Genomic DNA, 16,031 nt, shown 5'->3' with positions numbered 1-16,031 from the left:
AGCTCTTTGTTGCCTGTGCTTTCAGGCATACTATGCAGGTATATTCTAGACTACCAAATAGTACCGCCTATGAGTTAGTAAAGTACCATGCCGAACGGAGCATAATCATGCCAATACTAAGTGTCAATTGACCTTGAGTCTAAAGCAACCGCGAAACGCCAACAGCATCGCCATAAACAAGCCACTGGTTCACGAGAGTCCGAGACATTACATCACCGTACATCCTCCCTTTTGGCACTGTTCAAGATAGCTTACGTCCTCTGCCGAAGGAGCTGCCAGCGCGCCTCCTTTACGCTTTTTGCCTTCGATTTTGATGCTCTGTTCACCCTCGGGATGCCACCATTGGAGTCTCTGAAACCGGGCATGCTTAAACTCCACGTAATCAATGGACCACTTTCCAGCGGTGGTAGCCACTCGGGTGGCCGTGTCTGGAAAATGAAAATCAGGCAGGTAAATTTCCGTTGGCACATCAGCTGGGTTTCCGATGAGCGACATGGTAAAAGTGCAGTTCTTCAAGTCAAAGACGTGGTCAGATATCAGTCCATTTGTATAGATAGGACTAGGTCGGATGAAGGCTTCGGCAGCACGGTACCCAAGTTTATCTTCGTCCAGTTGTGAGACTTCTGAGGTGATAGAAGGGGTCTTGATAGCGTCTTTTAGATTCCGAGGGCTTATTTCTTGGTTGGTTGCATGATGACTGGACGAGTAGGAGGGGGAACCGTGGTCTGACCGGCTGTGCAATTCATGATCTTGAAGGGACTTGCTGCTAGGAAGTTCCAGGTCATCGACAGAGTATATCGAAAGATCCTCTCCATTCCACTGGTCGCCCCATTCGTGATCATTCTAGAACAGGTGTTAGTAGCAGTGCCCTTACATCGTTTTTGGGGTTCTTACCCTTGCGGTATAGACCCATAATGTGAACCCATTCGAAGTGCTCCCTTCTAGGGCATAGTGAATGGCATCCATAGCACTGATCTGGCTGCTGTAGTCGCCAGTTTTGTAGGCATGCTTGTCATCCATGTCGTATGGTATGCCAGTCTCACTAAAGATTACAGGGTGGTTGCCCATGTATCGTAAGCTTTCTTCCCTAAGAAATTTGAGTTGATCGCGCAAGCAGTTTCTGATAGCAGTCTCTCCTATCTTGACCCCAAAAGCTGGTGTAAGATATTTTCCACGAAGAACGCCAATAACATCCACGTTGTATAACCGGTTCCTGTCCATGTTAGATGGGCAATTCAGAGTTCCATCATCTTGACTCACCAATGTTTCGACATAAGGGTGAGCCCGTCATAGTAGTGAACAGCGTGAATCATGTTGGGATCATCATCATTCGATCCCTTGAGGTCAGGTGGAATTTCCATCACAGGAGGCTGGCACAGCATGATCGAACCAGGCCACACACTTCGGATCGCTTCGGTATATGCTCTATAATGCTCTAAGAAGTAGGTATTCGTGAATTTGTCGTAGTCGAGCGGCTCCCCGGTTCGCGGCTTTTTAGCAAAGTAGTCCTTCTGTAGTAGCTCATCTGTCACTGGATCCCAGACCCCATGCTGAGCCCACAGACATTCCCCCAACTTCCAGTTGGGGTCTCTGTTCCAACCGTACTTCGTGTCATCATAGGTCACCGGTAGCCAAGCAGTCTCCCCTTCTGGGTCGATCAGTTCTCGGCCGCTTTGGTATGGGCCGAATCCTCCAAATCCCCAAGTTGCCTCTTCGCATGCACGTCCTGAACCCGTAAGGATTGCTTGGAAAGCAGTCGGTGATGTCCCTAGCTGGAGCTGCTGATCTGCGGGAATGACGGAGATGTCTTGGTAACCAATTAGTCCTCGCTGAGGTTCGTTAAGGCTTTCCCATCCGATGACCACCTCATTTTCGATGTCACCAGCGTCGTGTATCTTTTGGGCAAAATATTTGATCGCGGCTATGAAATGACCTTGGAGATATTCCTGGATATTCACGCCGTCTATTACCGCCTTAGGTGCAAAATCTCTCCCTGCCCAGAAGAGTGTGAACATCGTTTGGCAGACCAGTCTAGTATAATTTGTGGCCCATATCATCTTTGGAAACTCAGCCGGACTATCCCAGGTATTCTGCACTAAAGCAGCTTGTGTCTTCTTGAAGCCCCTGGGGTCTAGGCCTGCCGCGTAAAGCGTCCAGGCAGGTGCCCCAGAGCCTCCCGAAAGTCTTGACCACTATAAGAGCCTGCCAGTTAGCTTATCCCCAATGGTTCTCATTCCAAAGTAGGATACGTACCACATCCTGATGTGGATCCATAAATACGTAGAATTCGTACTGCTTTGCGATCCTCAAGACCTCAATTGTGAAAGCTATCCATTCATCGTCATATTTGCCAGGTCCCTCATGCTCAATTGCTTCCCAGGTGAATATGTATCTGATAGTGTTGTAACCCCATTCGCGTAACCTTGAGAAGTGTGTATGTGCATCATCAAGCGAGAATGGCCGTCCAACGAAAGAGACATGATCGGCGTCAAAGAATCCATCCGCGACGTTCGAGGGGACATCAGGAATCCTGGGGTATTTGGCCTCGCCGGCAATATTGATTCCCCTAAGTGTAATCTCACGATTCTGGGGGTCCTTAAACTTTGTGCCATCAATTCGGAGACGACGGGGCGCCATGCTGACTGCAATCCGTTGGATGGAGGATCGGCGGTTGTTGGCGGAAAGGATATGTGAAGGCGAGGTACAACAGAAATAGCAACCGAGTCGAATACAATCGAGACACTGGCAGGAGCTTCAGCGCTCTAGTTTCACTGCGAGGGTCAGGCACCAGGATCGTTGATAAGGTTATCGGACCATACTCCGATGCGACCGACAGGCTGGATAAACTTACGACGATCAGCTGTAATTATTGCAAAGACCTCATTCCAGTGAGACCTGTTTCAGGGGAAGGTGTGCCAGGCGTTTCACCACCGATAGGCATCAAAAGATCTGCCTATTCTTGACGAGAGAGGAACAAGGAGAGAGCTGCAGTCAAGAGGTGCGGAGAAACGGCGCTACCTCACGATAAGCCGCTCTGACGTACCACAGCCCACGCACTGTCCTTCGGCGCCCCACAGCCGAGAGCATTTTCCCACCTTCAAGAAGCTCTCATATCACGAATCAACTGCGGGCAAGGTCATGAGGCGGCTGCATTAGGATGTCAAGCAAGGCCGCCCTCAAGGAAGTGCGGACAGCGCTCGACTCGAAGAATTTCGAGCTTGCAGCCGACAAAGCCAAAGCTCTTGTGAAGGAACAACCGCAGAACTACCATGCGTGGGTGCTCATTACGATAGCTTCGAGTCCTTGACTGATTGTTCTCTTCATAGGAATGTCTTTCTCGGTCTTGCACAGGATAAACTCAATCGAACCCAAGACGCCGAAAAAGCGTATTTCGCGGCCACTCGCATCAAGGGCGATGACAAGACGGCATGGCAGGGACTTATAAGCCTCTATGAGAAGCAAGGAAATCAGAAGCTTGAGCAATATCGAGAGGTGGTTATAAACCTTGGTCAAATATTTGCCGACTTGTAAGTCGAGGAACCGAGCAGTTACAACGAACCATGATTGCTAATTGGCCAGGGACGATAAACACCGATGCCAGGACACTGTGGACAAATATATCGCCTTTGTTAAGAAGAATGGAACTCGCCTACAGTATAAGAAAGCCCTTGAGCTACATCTACCGACCAGTCCTTTATACAGCTTCCTCGAAGGTCGTATACCCAATCCTGCACACACCTACCAGCGTCTCATTGAGATCACGGAATCGGAAGAAAGAGAATTCATCAATCGTGAAATTGGTGAACGAAGAACCCGGCTCGGTGCGCGAATCGACCAAGTGACGCTCGACGTAAAACGCGAGGCCTACAAACGAAGCGAGCTGGAACAGCTTTACCGTGGAATAGTCAATTGGTCTCATGATGATCAAGTTCGACGGGCGTACGAGGAAAAGTTGTTACAGAGGGCTTATGACATACTTACTGTCTTACCTGCCAATGAAAAGGACGCGAAGAGAGAAGAGGTGGTGCAGGCTGCTCGTGATATGGTGATTATCAAACACCCTTTCGAGCTTGCCTGGAAGATCGTCCTAGAATGGCAGGATGTCGAAGACTTCTCTCAATGGGACCGCGGATTCTTGGAGGATTTTATCGAATTTTTCCCTGAAAATGACCTCACAAAGGTTCTCAAGGGCTTTCTGGGTAGTGACATTTCTCCGTTCCCCAAAGAGCCCACCAAGCCGGATCAAGAAGAGGCGGACAAGGTCGAGAAGGTCGAGAACGGTACCGCTAATGGAGAGAATAGTGAAGTGGCTGCCCAGGACCGACTTATTTTGATGGTGGAAGGTCTAGAAATGTGCTCTACCTCCATTGTTGCTCACAGGATCATGGGTGAACTCTACCTGTCGCTTGAGGAATACGAGAGCGTCGTCGATGTGTGCCGCAAAGGCCTCCAGAACCTACACGATGCTGTCAAAAGGACGGGTATCAGCCTACAAAATACCGCTGATTCCTTGAACATCGCTCTTGCAAACTCCCTTATCTACTACCAGTCTCCGCGAAATCATCCAGAAGCTCGGAGTATCTTCCAGGATATTCTGCAAAGGCAACCCACCTCAACCAGCTGTCTTCTCGGCATTGGTCTCATCCTCAAGGTCGACGAAGACTACCCCGAAGCCGTCAATTTCTTGGAGCGCGCTCTCGAACGAGACCCGTCAAACCTCAAGGTTCGTGGCGAATTGTCATGGTCTAGAGCGCTTAACGGAGATCTAGAAGCAGGCCTATCTGGACTTCAGGACGTGCTGGAGGAGCTGCAAACCTCGCAACTCGAAAATCGAGACTTCAAAGGTGAAATCCTCTACCGCATCGGTTACTGTCAATGGGAAATCGACCCATCATCGTCCGCGCGCAAAGACAGAAATGGTGCGTATGCTAGTTTCTTAGCGTCCATCCAATCCAGTCTAAACTACGCGCCGGCATATACCAGCTTGGGTATCTATTATGCCGACTATAAGAAGGACAAAACAAGAGCGCGGAGGTGCTTCCACAAAGCGTTCGAGTTATCTGCGTCGGAAATCGTTGCAGCCGAGAGGTTGGCGAGAACGTTTGCAGACCAGAAAGAATGGGACCTCGTTGAGGCTGTCTCTCAACGCGTCGTCGATTCAGGGAAGGCCAAACCCGCGCCAGGCTCGAAAAGAAAGGGATACAGCTGGCCCTACGCTGCTCTAGGTACAGTTCAGATTAACAAGCAACAATACCCTAAGAGCATCGTTTCGTTTCAAGCAGCTCTGCGTATCAGCCCAGGCGACTACCATTCTTGGGTTGGTTTGGGTGAAAGCTACCATAACTCCGGAAGATACATCGCCGCTACAAAGGCATTTGAGCATGCCCAGGAGTTGGAATCTACATTATCAAAGTCCGATCAGGAACAGATATGGTTCGCTCGATACATGCTGGCTAACGTGAAGCGGGAGCTGGGCGAATACGACGATGCGATCAGAAGATACGAGGACGTGCTAAAGTTTCGCCCCAATGAACTGGGTGTCACGATCGCTCTGCTTCAAACACTTACAGAAAATTCCTGGAAGAGTCTAGAATCCGGACTGTTCAATGACTGCGCCGAGCTTGCCGGAAGGGCTATTATGGTAGCCAAGTCACTGGCAACCGAGCGCGTCGACATTTTCAACCTGTGGAAAGGCGTGGGAGATGCATGCACGATCTTCTCTTACATCAAGTCGAAAGCCAACAAGCTACCCATGAACGAGATTCGGGGGTTGCTTACTACACAGCTTGAACCCTCCGCTCTTGACATTCTTACAGATATCGATGAAGTGGGACAGAACTACCTGCCTGAACTCAAGGATGAGAAGGAGGTTTCGATTCTGGCAAACGAGTGCATGTACGCTTCTATCCTAGCCTACAAGCGTGCCATACATGTCTCGTTACAAGACATCCACGCTCAGGCAGTATCATGGTACAATCTTGGATGGGCAGAGTATCGATCATACAAAAGCATCAGGCCAAGTGGAGATGGAAAAAAGCAGTCTCGCAAGTTCTTGAAAGCAGCAATGCGTTCCTTCAAAAGGGCCATTGAGCTGGAAGCTGGAAATTCCGAGTTCTGGAACGCCCTCGGAGTGGTGACTACGAGCATGAGCCCACGGATCGCACAACACGCTTTTGTCCGAAGTCTGCATTTGAACGACAGGAGCGCGCAAGTATGGACAAACCTGGGAACTCTTTACCTCATACACAACGATATCCAGCTATCCAACGAAGCGTTTACTCGGGCGCAGTCAACCGATCCAGACTATTCACTTGCCTGGGTTGGTCAGGGTTTCCTAGCCCTCCTGTTCGGCGAACCACGAGAGGCTAGAGGATTGTTCGAGCATGCCTTTGATATTTCCCGGTCATCGTCGAAATTGCCGAAACAGCAGTACACACTTACTCTTTTCGACCATCTTGTCACGGATGCCTCCGCGTCAAACGAGGTCTCGCAGCTTATCCAACCATTCTTCACATTGTATCAGCTTACTAGTCAAGACCCGTCTGATCTTCCCTTCGTCCATCTCTTCTCTCTTCTTGCCGAAAGAATTGGTGAACTCACAGACGCTGAAGCCAGCTTGCGAAGTCTGTGTTCTCATGTTGAATCTGAGTATGAGGTCTCGGAATCCGCAGCATCTCTCTCCAGGTTCGTGCAAGCCAATGCCGATATTGCGCGCGTGCTCCTAGCACGTCAGGAATACGAAGAAGCCGCCGAAAAGGCAGAGACTGCGCTTATGCTGTCAGGCGAGGATGATTCCGATAAATTCGAGCCCGAAATGTACAAGAACTTGCGCCTGTCGGCACATTTGACGGCTGGTTTAGCGCATTACTACATGAGAGCGATGGACAACGCAATCGATATGTTCCGCGATGCGCTTCAAGAAGCAGATAACGCGCCAGATGTCGTCTGTCTTCTCGCACAGGTATTGTGGGCGAAGGGTGGGGAGGAGGAGCGAACAGTCGCTCGACAACAGCTGTTTGAATGCGTGGAAAACCATACAGATCACGTCGGTGCAGTTACGCTGCTGGGAGCCATTGCCCTACTTGATGACGACAAAGACGTTATCGAAGCTGTCGAGTCTGACCTCCACAACATGATCACGAGAGATGACATTGAGATTCATGAAAGAGCGAGACTTGTCAAGCTCTTGACAGCTATCTCCTTATGTATCGCCAATGAATCGGGGGTTCCTGAAGAGACAAGACGTATTGGAGAGGCGGCCGCTGCAGTGATGAGAGCACCATGGGACCCTGAGGGATGGTTAGAGCTATCTTCCGCTTCTCAGGAGCCATACCCTGCTGAAATGGGCGTCAAGACAGCGCTACGGAGTGTTCCTCCTCGTGGCAACCTCGACGCAGCCGATCTATCCAACGCCTATGCACAGACCGGCAAGGCTAGTGATGCATTAAGGGCGATCATGGTCGCGCCATGGATGAAGAGCGGTTGGCAGGAAGTGAGCCATGTGGTCTCTTCGACTACTTGACCCATTTTGGCTCAGCCTTGAATATATGAACTATACTTGCATTAGAAATGAATGATAAACCAACGTCCATAACTTACCGCCTTTAGCTAAACTCTCATGCACGTCCAGTATCTGTCCCTGCTTCGGTGACTTTCTGCAGCAACCTCTCCTTCCTCCCAGCTCTCCAAGCCTGATCCATCGCCTCAACCTTTCCCCCGAGCAATGTAACACTGTCCGGCGTCAAGAGAATCATACCCCTCGCCACAACAACGCCCCGCAAGAGCAATTTCGCCCCAATAGCCATTTTCCCAATCGCAAGTCCAGTGATCTTCTTCATCTCAATCCCCATCACCCTTGTCCCTTTCGCATCTTGCAGAATCAACCGATGCGGCCCATTACTCGCATTCGCATTCGCAGTAGTAGCAAGCTCATCCTGATCCTCGTCGCCAACATTGACCGTCCGCACAATTTCCCGTCCTCGAACCGCCTCACCCCGCTCTACACGCTCGATGGCTTCGACTTGGCTCCAGGCACTGGTTCCAATGTCTTCGATGTCGAGGACTTGTACGGGGATGGTCCCCGTGAGGCGGCGTTCTCGAACGTTGGTGTCGGAGATGTCGACGGGAAGTATTGCAGAAGGGCTAGAGGTCAGGGATTCGCGGATATCGGAGGTGAGGAGGCGGAAGAGCGCTGTTTGGGTTAATGCTGGAATTGGGGTGTTGCGTTGGGCGGCGCTGATTGTAGAGAGGAAGCTGCGTAGCCAGGTCGGGGAGACGGGAAGGGATTTCGTCTGGAGAAGGTGGGTAGTTATTTGGTCTTGAATGTTTGCCATTGTGAGTTGTTTCACATTAGCATTGTCGCTAGGTGGATGTTTGTGTTTGGTTGGAGTTGGGGCTGGAGTTGGGGCTGGAATGGTAAAAAGTTGAGGCTGCGGAGCAAATCCGGGGGAATCGCCGCGTAGAGCTGTCATCTTATCTATCTTCTTTCTCCTTACCATCTACTATCCTCGACGTCGTGAACCATAATTGCTTCCCCTCTCTCCACCACGAAATGTCTACAGTTTCTTCGCCGCGCCCCTCAATCGCTTCATCCCGAGCCCGCTCGCCCACACCAGCCTCCTCGCGCCGCCCATCCCTCGACGCTCTAAACACATCCATCACCGGCAGCCTCAGCGCTGCCTCAACCCCCTCAACAGCCCGCGCCGTCTCCCCATCCCTCCACCCACGCCGAAACCGTACAGCCCTCAGAGACTACTACAACCTCAAACCATCCGATGCCGCGGCCGTCGCTGGCGGCGCCCCCAATGCCCGATCGCGCAGCGTCCCCCGGCACACGGACGCCGGCGACATCTCCAACCCATCCGTGGTTACAACGGGGACAGAACTCGACAGTCCCGATTTCGACCCACAGCGCTACGTCAATAACCTCCTAGCTACGAGCTCCTTGTCTACGATACTCAAAGCGGAGAATACGCTCGTTGGCGACATCCGCACGCTCGATGGCGAGCGCAAGGCGTTGGTGTACGATAACTATTCGAAGCTGATTCGCGCGGTCGAGACGATTGGGAAGATGAGGCAGAGTATGGATGAGCGAGGGGCGCCGCTGACTATGACCAAGACATTGGGACCGGCCATTGCGTTTGTGGCGGAGACGGCGGGTGGGTTGATCCAGGAGGGGGAGGAGTTGAGGAAGCGGATGAGGGAGGCGAAGGACAATGCGGGGGATGAATCAGGGAGGAAACTAGCGGAGAAGGAGACAGTTAAGTGGGTTCTGGCGGCGCCGAAGAGACTAGAGGGGCTTGTTATGGATGGGAAGAGGGAGGAGGCGGAGAAAGACTGGGATGAGGTGTACAAGCTGCTCGATAAGTGGCACGAGGTCAAGGGTGTTGCGGAGGTACGAGAGGCTTGTGAGAAGGTTATGCAAGTCGACGATGCCTGAAGGATTTTGGTATCCTACACCCTTTCAATCGTTCACGCGGATACCACTGTCCTCAGCAACCTAGCCCGCCTCGCTGGCCTGGCCAGCCCCCAGCAACAGAACATGTTGTTCGCGGCCGTCACCATGGTCTCGCCAAAACCAGACCCAGCGTACACCTAAACGCCATGCCTACCTCTGCACTGACAGACTTAGGAAGGCCATGAGAAACGACCCTTTGATATATAGCATAGAGTGACAGTCATCAGTCGTCATCTCATTATCCCGTCTATAGACATTAATTCAGATACCAAGAGCTTTAGACCTTGCCATTCATAACATCCGCGCTCGAACACAAAGTCGGCTTCAATCCATACGGATTCCCCGACATGATTTCCAGATACGTCAACACATCACACTTGTAATAAACCGGCCTCTCCCCCTTTCTTACCAGTCCCAGCTCCATCAAACTCATGAGCACCCGCTTGATATCCTCGCGATCCCGATAATCCTTCGTATACACACAGATGAGCCTCGCCTTCTGCGCACCACCGGCATCCGTAGCAACCTTAGCCGCGTACCCCAGCTCCCCCCGCATCGTCCCCTCAACGACCCGCCTCCAGTACGAATCAACTCTATCCGGCGTGGTAAACAGCAGCCACTTGCCAGACACCACGTCCGTCTCCTGCGCCAGCGCAAAGAGACGCGCTTCGAGCTCGCGCCTTAGCGGGGAAAGTTTCCGTGAAAGCGCAACGTTACTACCACCCTTCTGGTCATTCTCCTGCCGTAAGCGCGCTTCTTCGTTTTCATAGGCGTAGAGCGCTTCCAGGCCCCTTCGTTGGAGAGTGGCGATATCGGGTTGTTCCCTTTCGCTTTCGGGTGTATGAAGATATATCCAGGGTCCAGCATTCTCTTCTTTTGTAGTTGAGGCTGGGAGACGTGCGAGGAACGCAGAGCTCGACTCACCGCGACCGAGTCTGTCGGGTGGCATGCATGTTGGTTTATCGATGTCCATGGGCGTGGGCGACATTTTCTGTGTGGCTCGTTGTTTTTCCTCGTTCCGAACTTTCTCTTGGAGAGTTGAGAGGAGATGTGGGTGGATTTTCGTCCAGTACTTCTGTGTGTCGTATTCTGTTGCTTCCTGCTCCAATCGTGTGGTTTCATCTTCCTCTCCTGTCATACCGTTAGCAATGACCTGGAAAACTATTGGAGGGCTTACCATAAAAGCTGGAGTCGTCTGAGAGGTCATCTGGCTTGAGGTCTGCCATCTTGCAGCTCTTGGTAGAAAGTTACTGTTTACGTTGATGTTAAAAATGTCATGATGGATTTGTGTTTGCTCAAACTTGAGCAGCTTTCTTCCAAGCTGTTGTTTCAACTTTCCTGATTGGGATCCACCACAAAGACTCGGCTTCTTTGTATGACCTCTCCCATTGATCTTCAAATCTCTTCCTTCGCAGAAAATCTTGCCGTCAGCTCTCAAGGTTTCTGTTTCATCTCTTCAATCGCGAAAATCACCACGTCCCCCAACCAGTTTCATCTTCTAGACGCCTCTTGAGGTTGCAGCCGGTAGACGTCAGATCTTCTCCTTCAATTAATAATATTCAGCTGTCAACAATGGAATTTAATGGGACTTTCCAATCAGCATGACTCACTTGGGCTCATCATGAATATTCTCCCAGATCCTCCAATGATATCAGTGGGGTCGAAAATGACACCAATAGATCCTTGATCCATGTTTCTACCAGGCAGACAGACGAGACGCAAGCAGGCATCAACATGATTAGAATCAAAATTGATAGGCACATCTAGATCCCTTTCATGACCAATTACCCCGCATTCTTAATGCTCTCGGACGGTATATAGCAACATTCTCCTAGTCTCCCTGTTCGTTCAACACATTACACAAAGCAAGCCTCGCGAGACATTCAACAAAGCCATCAGAATGTCTGCTCCATTCTCCAAGCTACCATCTACTGCGAAGATCACTCCGTCTATATTTCGCATTGCGGTTTCAGATGAGCAGCTCTCTGAGTTCAAGACGCTGGTGAAGCTCTCGAAGATCGGACCCCAGACGTATGAGAATACGCGGGAAGATGGCCGGTTTGGCGTGACACATGGCTGGATTAGTGCGAGGAAAGATGAGTGGCTGAACAGCTTTGACTGGTATGAGATGAGCGGTATACGGAGGATCAGTTGCTGATTCTCACAGGCGAGAAGTTGAAGCTCGGGCAAACAGCTTTCCTCAGTATACAACAGAGATTGAGGGCCTCACCGTCCACTTTGCAGCCTTGTTCTCTGAGAAGGCCGACGCAGTGCCTATTGTTCTGCTTCATGGATGGCCTGGTATGCCCCATAATGCTTCTGTGGAGCCATATACTCATAAGGACTATAGGGAGCTATTTTGAATTCCTCCCCTTGCTCCAGCTATTTCGGGACGAATTTACGCCTAGCACCTTGCCATATCACTTGATCGTCCCGTCACTCCCCGGCTATGCCTTCTCTTCTGGGCCCCCGCTGCACAAGAACTGGACCAATACCGATAGTGCCCGCGCCATCAACCAGCTGATGCAGAATATAGGTCTTGGGAGCGGATATGTGGCTCAAGGAGGTGATATTGGGAGCAGGATTTCCAGGCTCTTAAGCTTGAACTATGATGGCTGCAAAGGTGAGTTTAATCTTGGGTATTATTTGAATCAATCTACCAGTGCTGACTTTTCCAGCGGTTCATTGTAAGTGTCGAGCCCAGTGACAAGACAACATAGGTTAATCCAATAGTGAACTTCTGCCCGACGCCCACCCGTCCTGAAGGCGTTTCTGACGAGGACCTAAGCGACCTTGAGAAACTGGGACTAGAGCGTTACCGCGCTTTTCTAGAGTCGGGTAGGGCATATGCCCAGGAGCATGCCACTAGGCCTGCAACGATTGGACATGTACTATCCTCAAGTCCTCTGGCGTTACTCGCATGGTAAGCTTCGCCCTCCCTCCCTAAATCTCCTCTTCCCGTATCTAAAAGTGTATAGGATTGGAGAAAAATACCTCGAATGGCCAGATGCTCCCTTATCGTCGGAGACCATCCTAGAGCTGGTCACCCTGTACTGGCTTACAGACACCTACCCGAGGGCTATATATCCATACCGCGAGGTAACCCCTACGTGATTACCTATCCGTTACTATACCAGAGATAAAACTAATGCAATCCAGAATACCCTTGCCCCCCGCGATGCTACAGCTTCTCTGACAACGGACTTCTACATCCACAAACCACTGGGTTTCTCATATTTCCCGCAGGAGCTGATGCCGGTGCCTCGGTCGTGGGTTGCCAAGACTGGGAATCTAGTATACTTTAAGGAGCATACAAAGGTGGGATTGTTGAATTAGAACGTTGGTTTTTCTCAGGGCTAACATGTACTAGGGTGGACATTTCGCCGCTCTTGAGCAGCCAAAGGCGATCAAAGAGGATCTGGTGGAATTCATTTCACAGGTTTGGCCTGCTACTGTCTCGAAATAGTCATTTCTAGCTTCGATATACGAATACTTTTTCATATATTCTTCAGGTATCTCTGGTTGCTCTAGATATAGTTTCGCTGCCCCGCCAAGACCTCAACAACGCAAATCTCACGCGATCTGCTTTTATATTTCTACATCTCCCAACTATAGTAAAATATCATCACATCCTATTCTAGGACCAATCAAACTCGATCTCAAAGAACTGCCAAATGAGCTTTGAGTAATCAAAATGATCCCCCAGCACCCAGCCTCAAAAACAACAACCTACCTCGATCAACCCCCAAGCTGCCTGCAATTCTGCCCAGCATCGCCGAACAACTTTGTCATAGGAACATACCTCCTCTCATCAGAGACAAAACCAAACCAAAGCCCAAATACCACAGAAGAGGATGAGAGCTCAGACAATGAACAGACGGAAACAATTTGCCAAACAAAAATTGGCTCGCTGCAGCTGTGGAACTTGGATCCGGAGACGGACGCACTGTACTTGACCTTTTTCCACTTCCCTCTCCACTTATGCATACTGTTTGATAGTTTGTATGCTAACCGAGAACCAGAACACAACTCTCAAGATACCCACTGCCCCATGCAGTCTTTGATTTGCACTTCCACCCGCGGATCCCTAACCTGCTAGGAATCGCCACGAGCGCGGGGACCGTCTCGCTGTTCACAGTCAATGTCTCTGACTCGGACTCGGACGGGAAGGATACGGGATTCACTCATTTGGCTACTTACTCCGTGCACGAAGACCCCTCTATTCCAACACTATTCCTGGCTTGGTTGCCCAAGAGCTGGCTTCCTGGGTTTGGAAGGGATGGTTTCGCGGTAACATTCTCAGATGGACGGACGGGCGTCTTCGGCGTTGATTCCGGTGCTCTTGTCCAGCGTGGTACTGCTGGTAATGAGAATGACGAAGTGACAGAACTCGCTTCATTCAACGCAACGCAACCAATCGAGATATGGTTTGTTGCGGCAGCAACATTCCCTTACCAGAATCAAGACACCGAGGACAAAACTAGTCGCAAATCAACCCCCTACCTCTTCACAGGCGACGACTTCGGAATGTTGCAGACTATCCGCTTCCCAGATACAGACCCAGCCGCGGACCAAGAATCAGACTCAGAATTAGATTCTCTCCCGCCACCTCTCCTCAACATATCTGATAGAGCCCTCCACCACACCGCTGGCTTAACGTCCATCCTCCCGCTCCCGATTCCGCTTGACCATCCGCTTACGTCTGGGTCCCCGCTACTGCTTACGGGAAGCTACGATGAAGTCTTGCGTGTCTATCATGCGGCTGGAAGAGGCAGGGTTGTTGCGGAGGAAGGGTTGGGAGGTGGGGTTTGGCGCTTGGAGTTGCTTGATACCACCACTACTACAGCCGGAGGGGAGACGTGGACATTCCTGGTGCTTGCGAGCTGTATGCATGGCGGGACGAGGGTTGTTAGGGTTGCTGTTTCTGCTGAGAATGGAGGGGAGGATGTGAGTGCTGAGATTGAGATTTTGGCGGAGTTTACAGAGCATGAGAGTATGAACTACGCCTCGGGTGTTTGGGGGTTGGATTCTCTGGATCCGGCTGTTGAAGGGGGCGCTGAGATCAAGGTCGTGTCGAGTAGTTTTTACGATAAGAGGGTCTGTGTATGGAGAGTCAAGGTCTGAAGATAGAACCTAAAACTTCCATACACTTGACTCCCTGAACACGAAATGAAGTCAAGACCGCGAAGTCATAAAAGCGCTCTAAGATTCATAATGTGATGCAGCGTGTACATCCGGGAAACAACATGTGTTGGTTGTATATGTGTATCTAGACAATCGTCTCCAGCTCTCGAGCATACCCAATCGCATTTTCAATGATCGTCCCGCTGGCCACAAGGATATCCTTCTCCGAGCGTGTGGCGGTCTCTGCTTCAACGGGAAAGTATATCCGGCCGTCGCGAAGGACCCAACCGCGCTGCTGGGCGAACTCCATGACTGCGCCTTCGGATTCGAGGAAGAGGAGGTTCTTGGCGTTGGATATCGGGAGGGATGGGTAGGCTTTCTCGGAGCAGTCGGCGATTTCGCTGCGGATGGTTCCGACGAGGACCTAGAACACTAATTAGTTCTCCATCTACTCGGACAAAAAATTAGAAGGGCAAACAAAGGAAGTCGTACATTCGAAAACAACGCAAAGTCCTCCGACGGCACCCGCTCAGAGTTCGTCTCCCTCCAAACCTTATCATAGCTGCCCTCCATCAGATTTCGCTCAAGATCAACCGGATACTTGATAAACGGATCGTCCTCAACCGACTTCCCATTCAGACTGGCCTCCTCCACAAGCCCCTCCAACACCGTATGGAAGCTTGTGCTATCCCCGGAGCTCAATAGAAGTAGGAGATACAGCCCTGTGATCTTGCTGCGCTGGCTGTTCTTCGGATCGACCTTCTTAGCGCTCGTGGCGTCTCGCTCGAGGTCGTAAAAGGGCTGTAGCTGCTGGTAGTAGCGTGTGAAAGAGGGAGCGTCGGTTTGGCGGATGGCGGCGAGGGCTCCGGTCTCAAGGATCTCACGGGCGAGAATGATAAGCTCGGGAGATGTAGAGGGTGTGGGGATCAGGGCGTTTTGGAGAAGGAGAGTGCGCTTTGCGCGGCTGAGGAGGTCATTTGCGGTGTCGAACTGCTTGCGGTTGACGGCGTTGGTAAGGTCGGAGACGAGTGATTTGAGTTCACCGGCCATGGTGTCGGGATGTGTGAGGAAAGTACAGCGGCAGGTAAATGCTAGTATATGTATGAGTTCGAGGCGGGGTGAGTGTTTAGACGAGAAAGAGTGTTGTAGGATTGTGAGCTTGGTGGTTGACGTTGTCCGGAGGAGCTTCACTTCGGGATTCCAACAGCTTCGCGGCATCATCTTGGCATGACAAAGTCACGTGATAATGGCCAGTTAGAATTCCCATCATTCGGGTCAAATATGCCATATAGATGATATTGACAGGTAATGAGACCATTGTTCTATGCGCCCTTGCCCTCTTCAATACACATTCAACTACCTACTGTTTGACAACACTACGATGGGCACTGATCTGGCATTTTAGTCTTCCAGTCGCTGAATTGAGCATTATTATGTTTATGTTAAGTTT

At 50.9% G+C, this 16,031-nt stretch overlaps 8 protein-coding genes across 8 annotated transcripts; 4 read left to right on the top strand and 4 right to left on the bottom strand.

Annotated features, from left to right (window-relative positions):
* Positions 1–37: 37 nt before the first annotated feature.
* Positions 38–2,981, bottom strand: BJX68DRAFT_248585 (sterylglucosidase 1). Its single transcript, XM_071041944.1, has 5 exons — positions 2,852–2,981; positions 2,254–2,771; positions 1,261–2,192; positions 895–1,213; positions 38–843 (listed from the first exon to the last, which is right to left on the bottom strand). Exons 2-5 carry the CDS (start codon positions 2,635–2,637, stop codon positions 208–210), a joined length of 2,271 nt encoding a protein of 756 aa, XP_070893191.1. The 5' UTR covers positions 2,638–2,771; positions 2,852–2,981; the 3' UTR covers positions 38–207.
* On the top strand, positions 2,972–7,569 carry BJX68DRAFT_210109 (SKI complex subunit tetratricopeptide repeat protein SKI3). The gene is made up of 3 exons (XM_071037717.1): positions 2,972–3,273; positions 3,327–3,527; positions 3,580–7,569. The coding sequence occupies exons 1-3, from the start codon at positions 3,158–3,160 to the stop codon at positions 7,520–7,522; spliced, it is 4,260 nt and encodes a 1,419-aa protein (XP_070893190.1). The 5' UTR covers positions 2,972–3,157; the 3' UTR covers positions 7,523–7,569.
* On the bottom strand, positions 7,479–8,469 carry BJX68DRAFT_210152 (OB fold domain-containing protein). Its single transcript, XM_071037718.1, has one exon. The coding sequence runs from the start codon at positions 8,331–8,333 to the stop codon at positions 7,617–7,619; it is 717 nt and encodes a 238-aa protein (XP_070893189.1). The 5' UTR covers positions 8,334–8,469; the 3' UTR covers positions 7,479–7,616.
* A 27-nt stretch (positions 8,470–8,496) lies between these two features.
* On the top strand, positions 8,497–9,732 carry BJX68DRAFT_248580 (Vps51/Vps67-domain-containing protein). Its single transcript, XM_071041943.1, has one exon. It carries the CDS (start codon positions 8,552–8,554, stop codon positions 9,437–9,439), a length of 888 nt encoding a protein of 295 aa, XP_070893188.1. The 5' UTR covers positions 8,497–8,551; the 3' UTR covers positions 9,440–9,732.
* On the bottom strand, positions 9,588–10,683 carry BJX68DRAFT_279713 (DUF1917 domain-containing protein; the record flags this gene model as incomplete). The annotated part of the gene is made up of 2 exons (XM_071048782.1): positions 9,588–10,588; positions 10,635–10,683. The coding sequence occupies 2 exons, from the start codon at positions 10,681–10,683 to the stop codon at positions 9,735–9,737; spliced, it is 903 nt and encodes a 300-aa protein (XP_070893187.1). The 3' UTR covers positions 9,588–9,734.
* A 500-nt stretch (positions 10,684–11,183) lies between these two features.
* On the top strand, positions 11,184–13,060 carry BJX68DRAFT_248577 (epoxide hydrolase family protein). Its single transcript, XM_071041942.1, has 8 exons — positions 11,184–11,578; positions 11,625–11,758; positions 11,808–12,080; positions 12,136–12,144; positions 12,191–12,380; positions 12,436–12,556; positions 12,617–12,775; positions 12,828–13,060. The coding sequence occupies exons 1-8, from the start codon at positions 11,358–11,360 to the stop codon at positions 12,921–12,923; spliced, it is 1,203 nt and encodes a 400-aa protein (XP_070893186.1). The 5' UTR covers positions 11,184–11,357; the 3' UTR covers positions 12,924–13,060.
* A 1-nt stretch (position 13,061) lies between these two features.
* On the top strand, positions 13,062–14,653 carry BJX68DRAFT_248575 (uncharacterized protein). Its single transcript, XM_071041941.1, has 2 exons — positions 13,062–13,405; positions 13,480–14,653. The coding sequence occupies exons 1-2, from the start codon at positions 13,152–13,154 to the stop codon at positions 14,579–14,581; spliced, it is 1,356 nt and encodes a 451-aa protein (XP_070893185.1). The 5' UTR covers positions 13,062–13,151; the 3' UTR covers positions 14,582–14,653.
* Positions 14,654–15,754, bottom strand: rpnL (proteasome regulatory particle lid subunit rpnL). Its single transcript, XM_071041940.1, has 2 exons — positions 15,074–15,754; positions 14,654–15,005 (listed from the first exon to the last, which is right to left on the bottom strand). Exons 1-2 carry the CDS (start codon positions 15,629–15,631, stop codon positions 14,727–14,729), a joined length of 837 nt encoding a protein of 278 aa, XP_070893184.1. The 5' UTR covers positions 15,632–15,754; the 3' UTR covers positions 14,654–14,726.
* Positions 15,755–16,031: the final 277 nt, after the last annotated feature.

Source organism: Aspergillus pseudodeflectus (assembly GCF_044049435.1).
Source record: "Aspergillus pseudodeflectus strain CBS 756.74 chromosome Unknown BJX68scaffold_81, whole genome shotgun sequence".
NCBI lineage: Eukaryota > Fungi > Ascomycota > Eurotiomycetes > Eurotiales > Aspergillaceae > Aspergillus > Aspergillus pseudodeflectus.
This window is presented reverse-complemented; position numbering and strand designations above follow the sequence as displayed.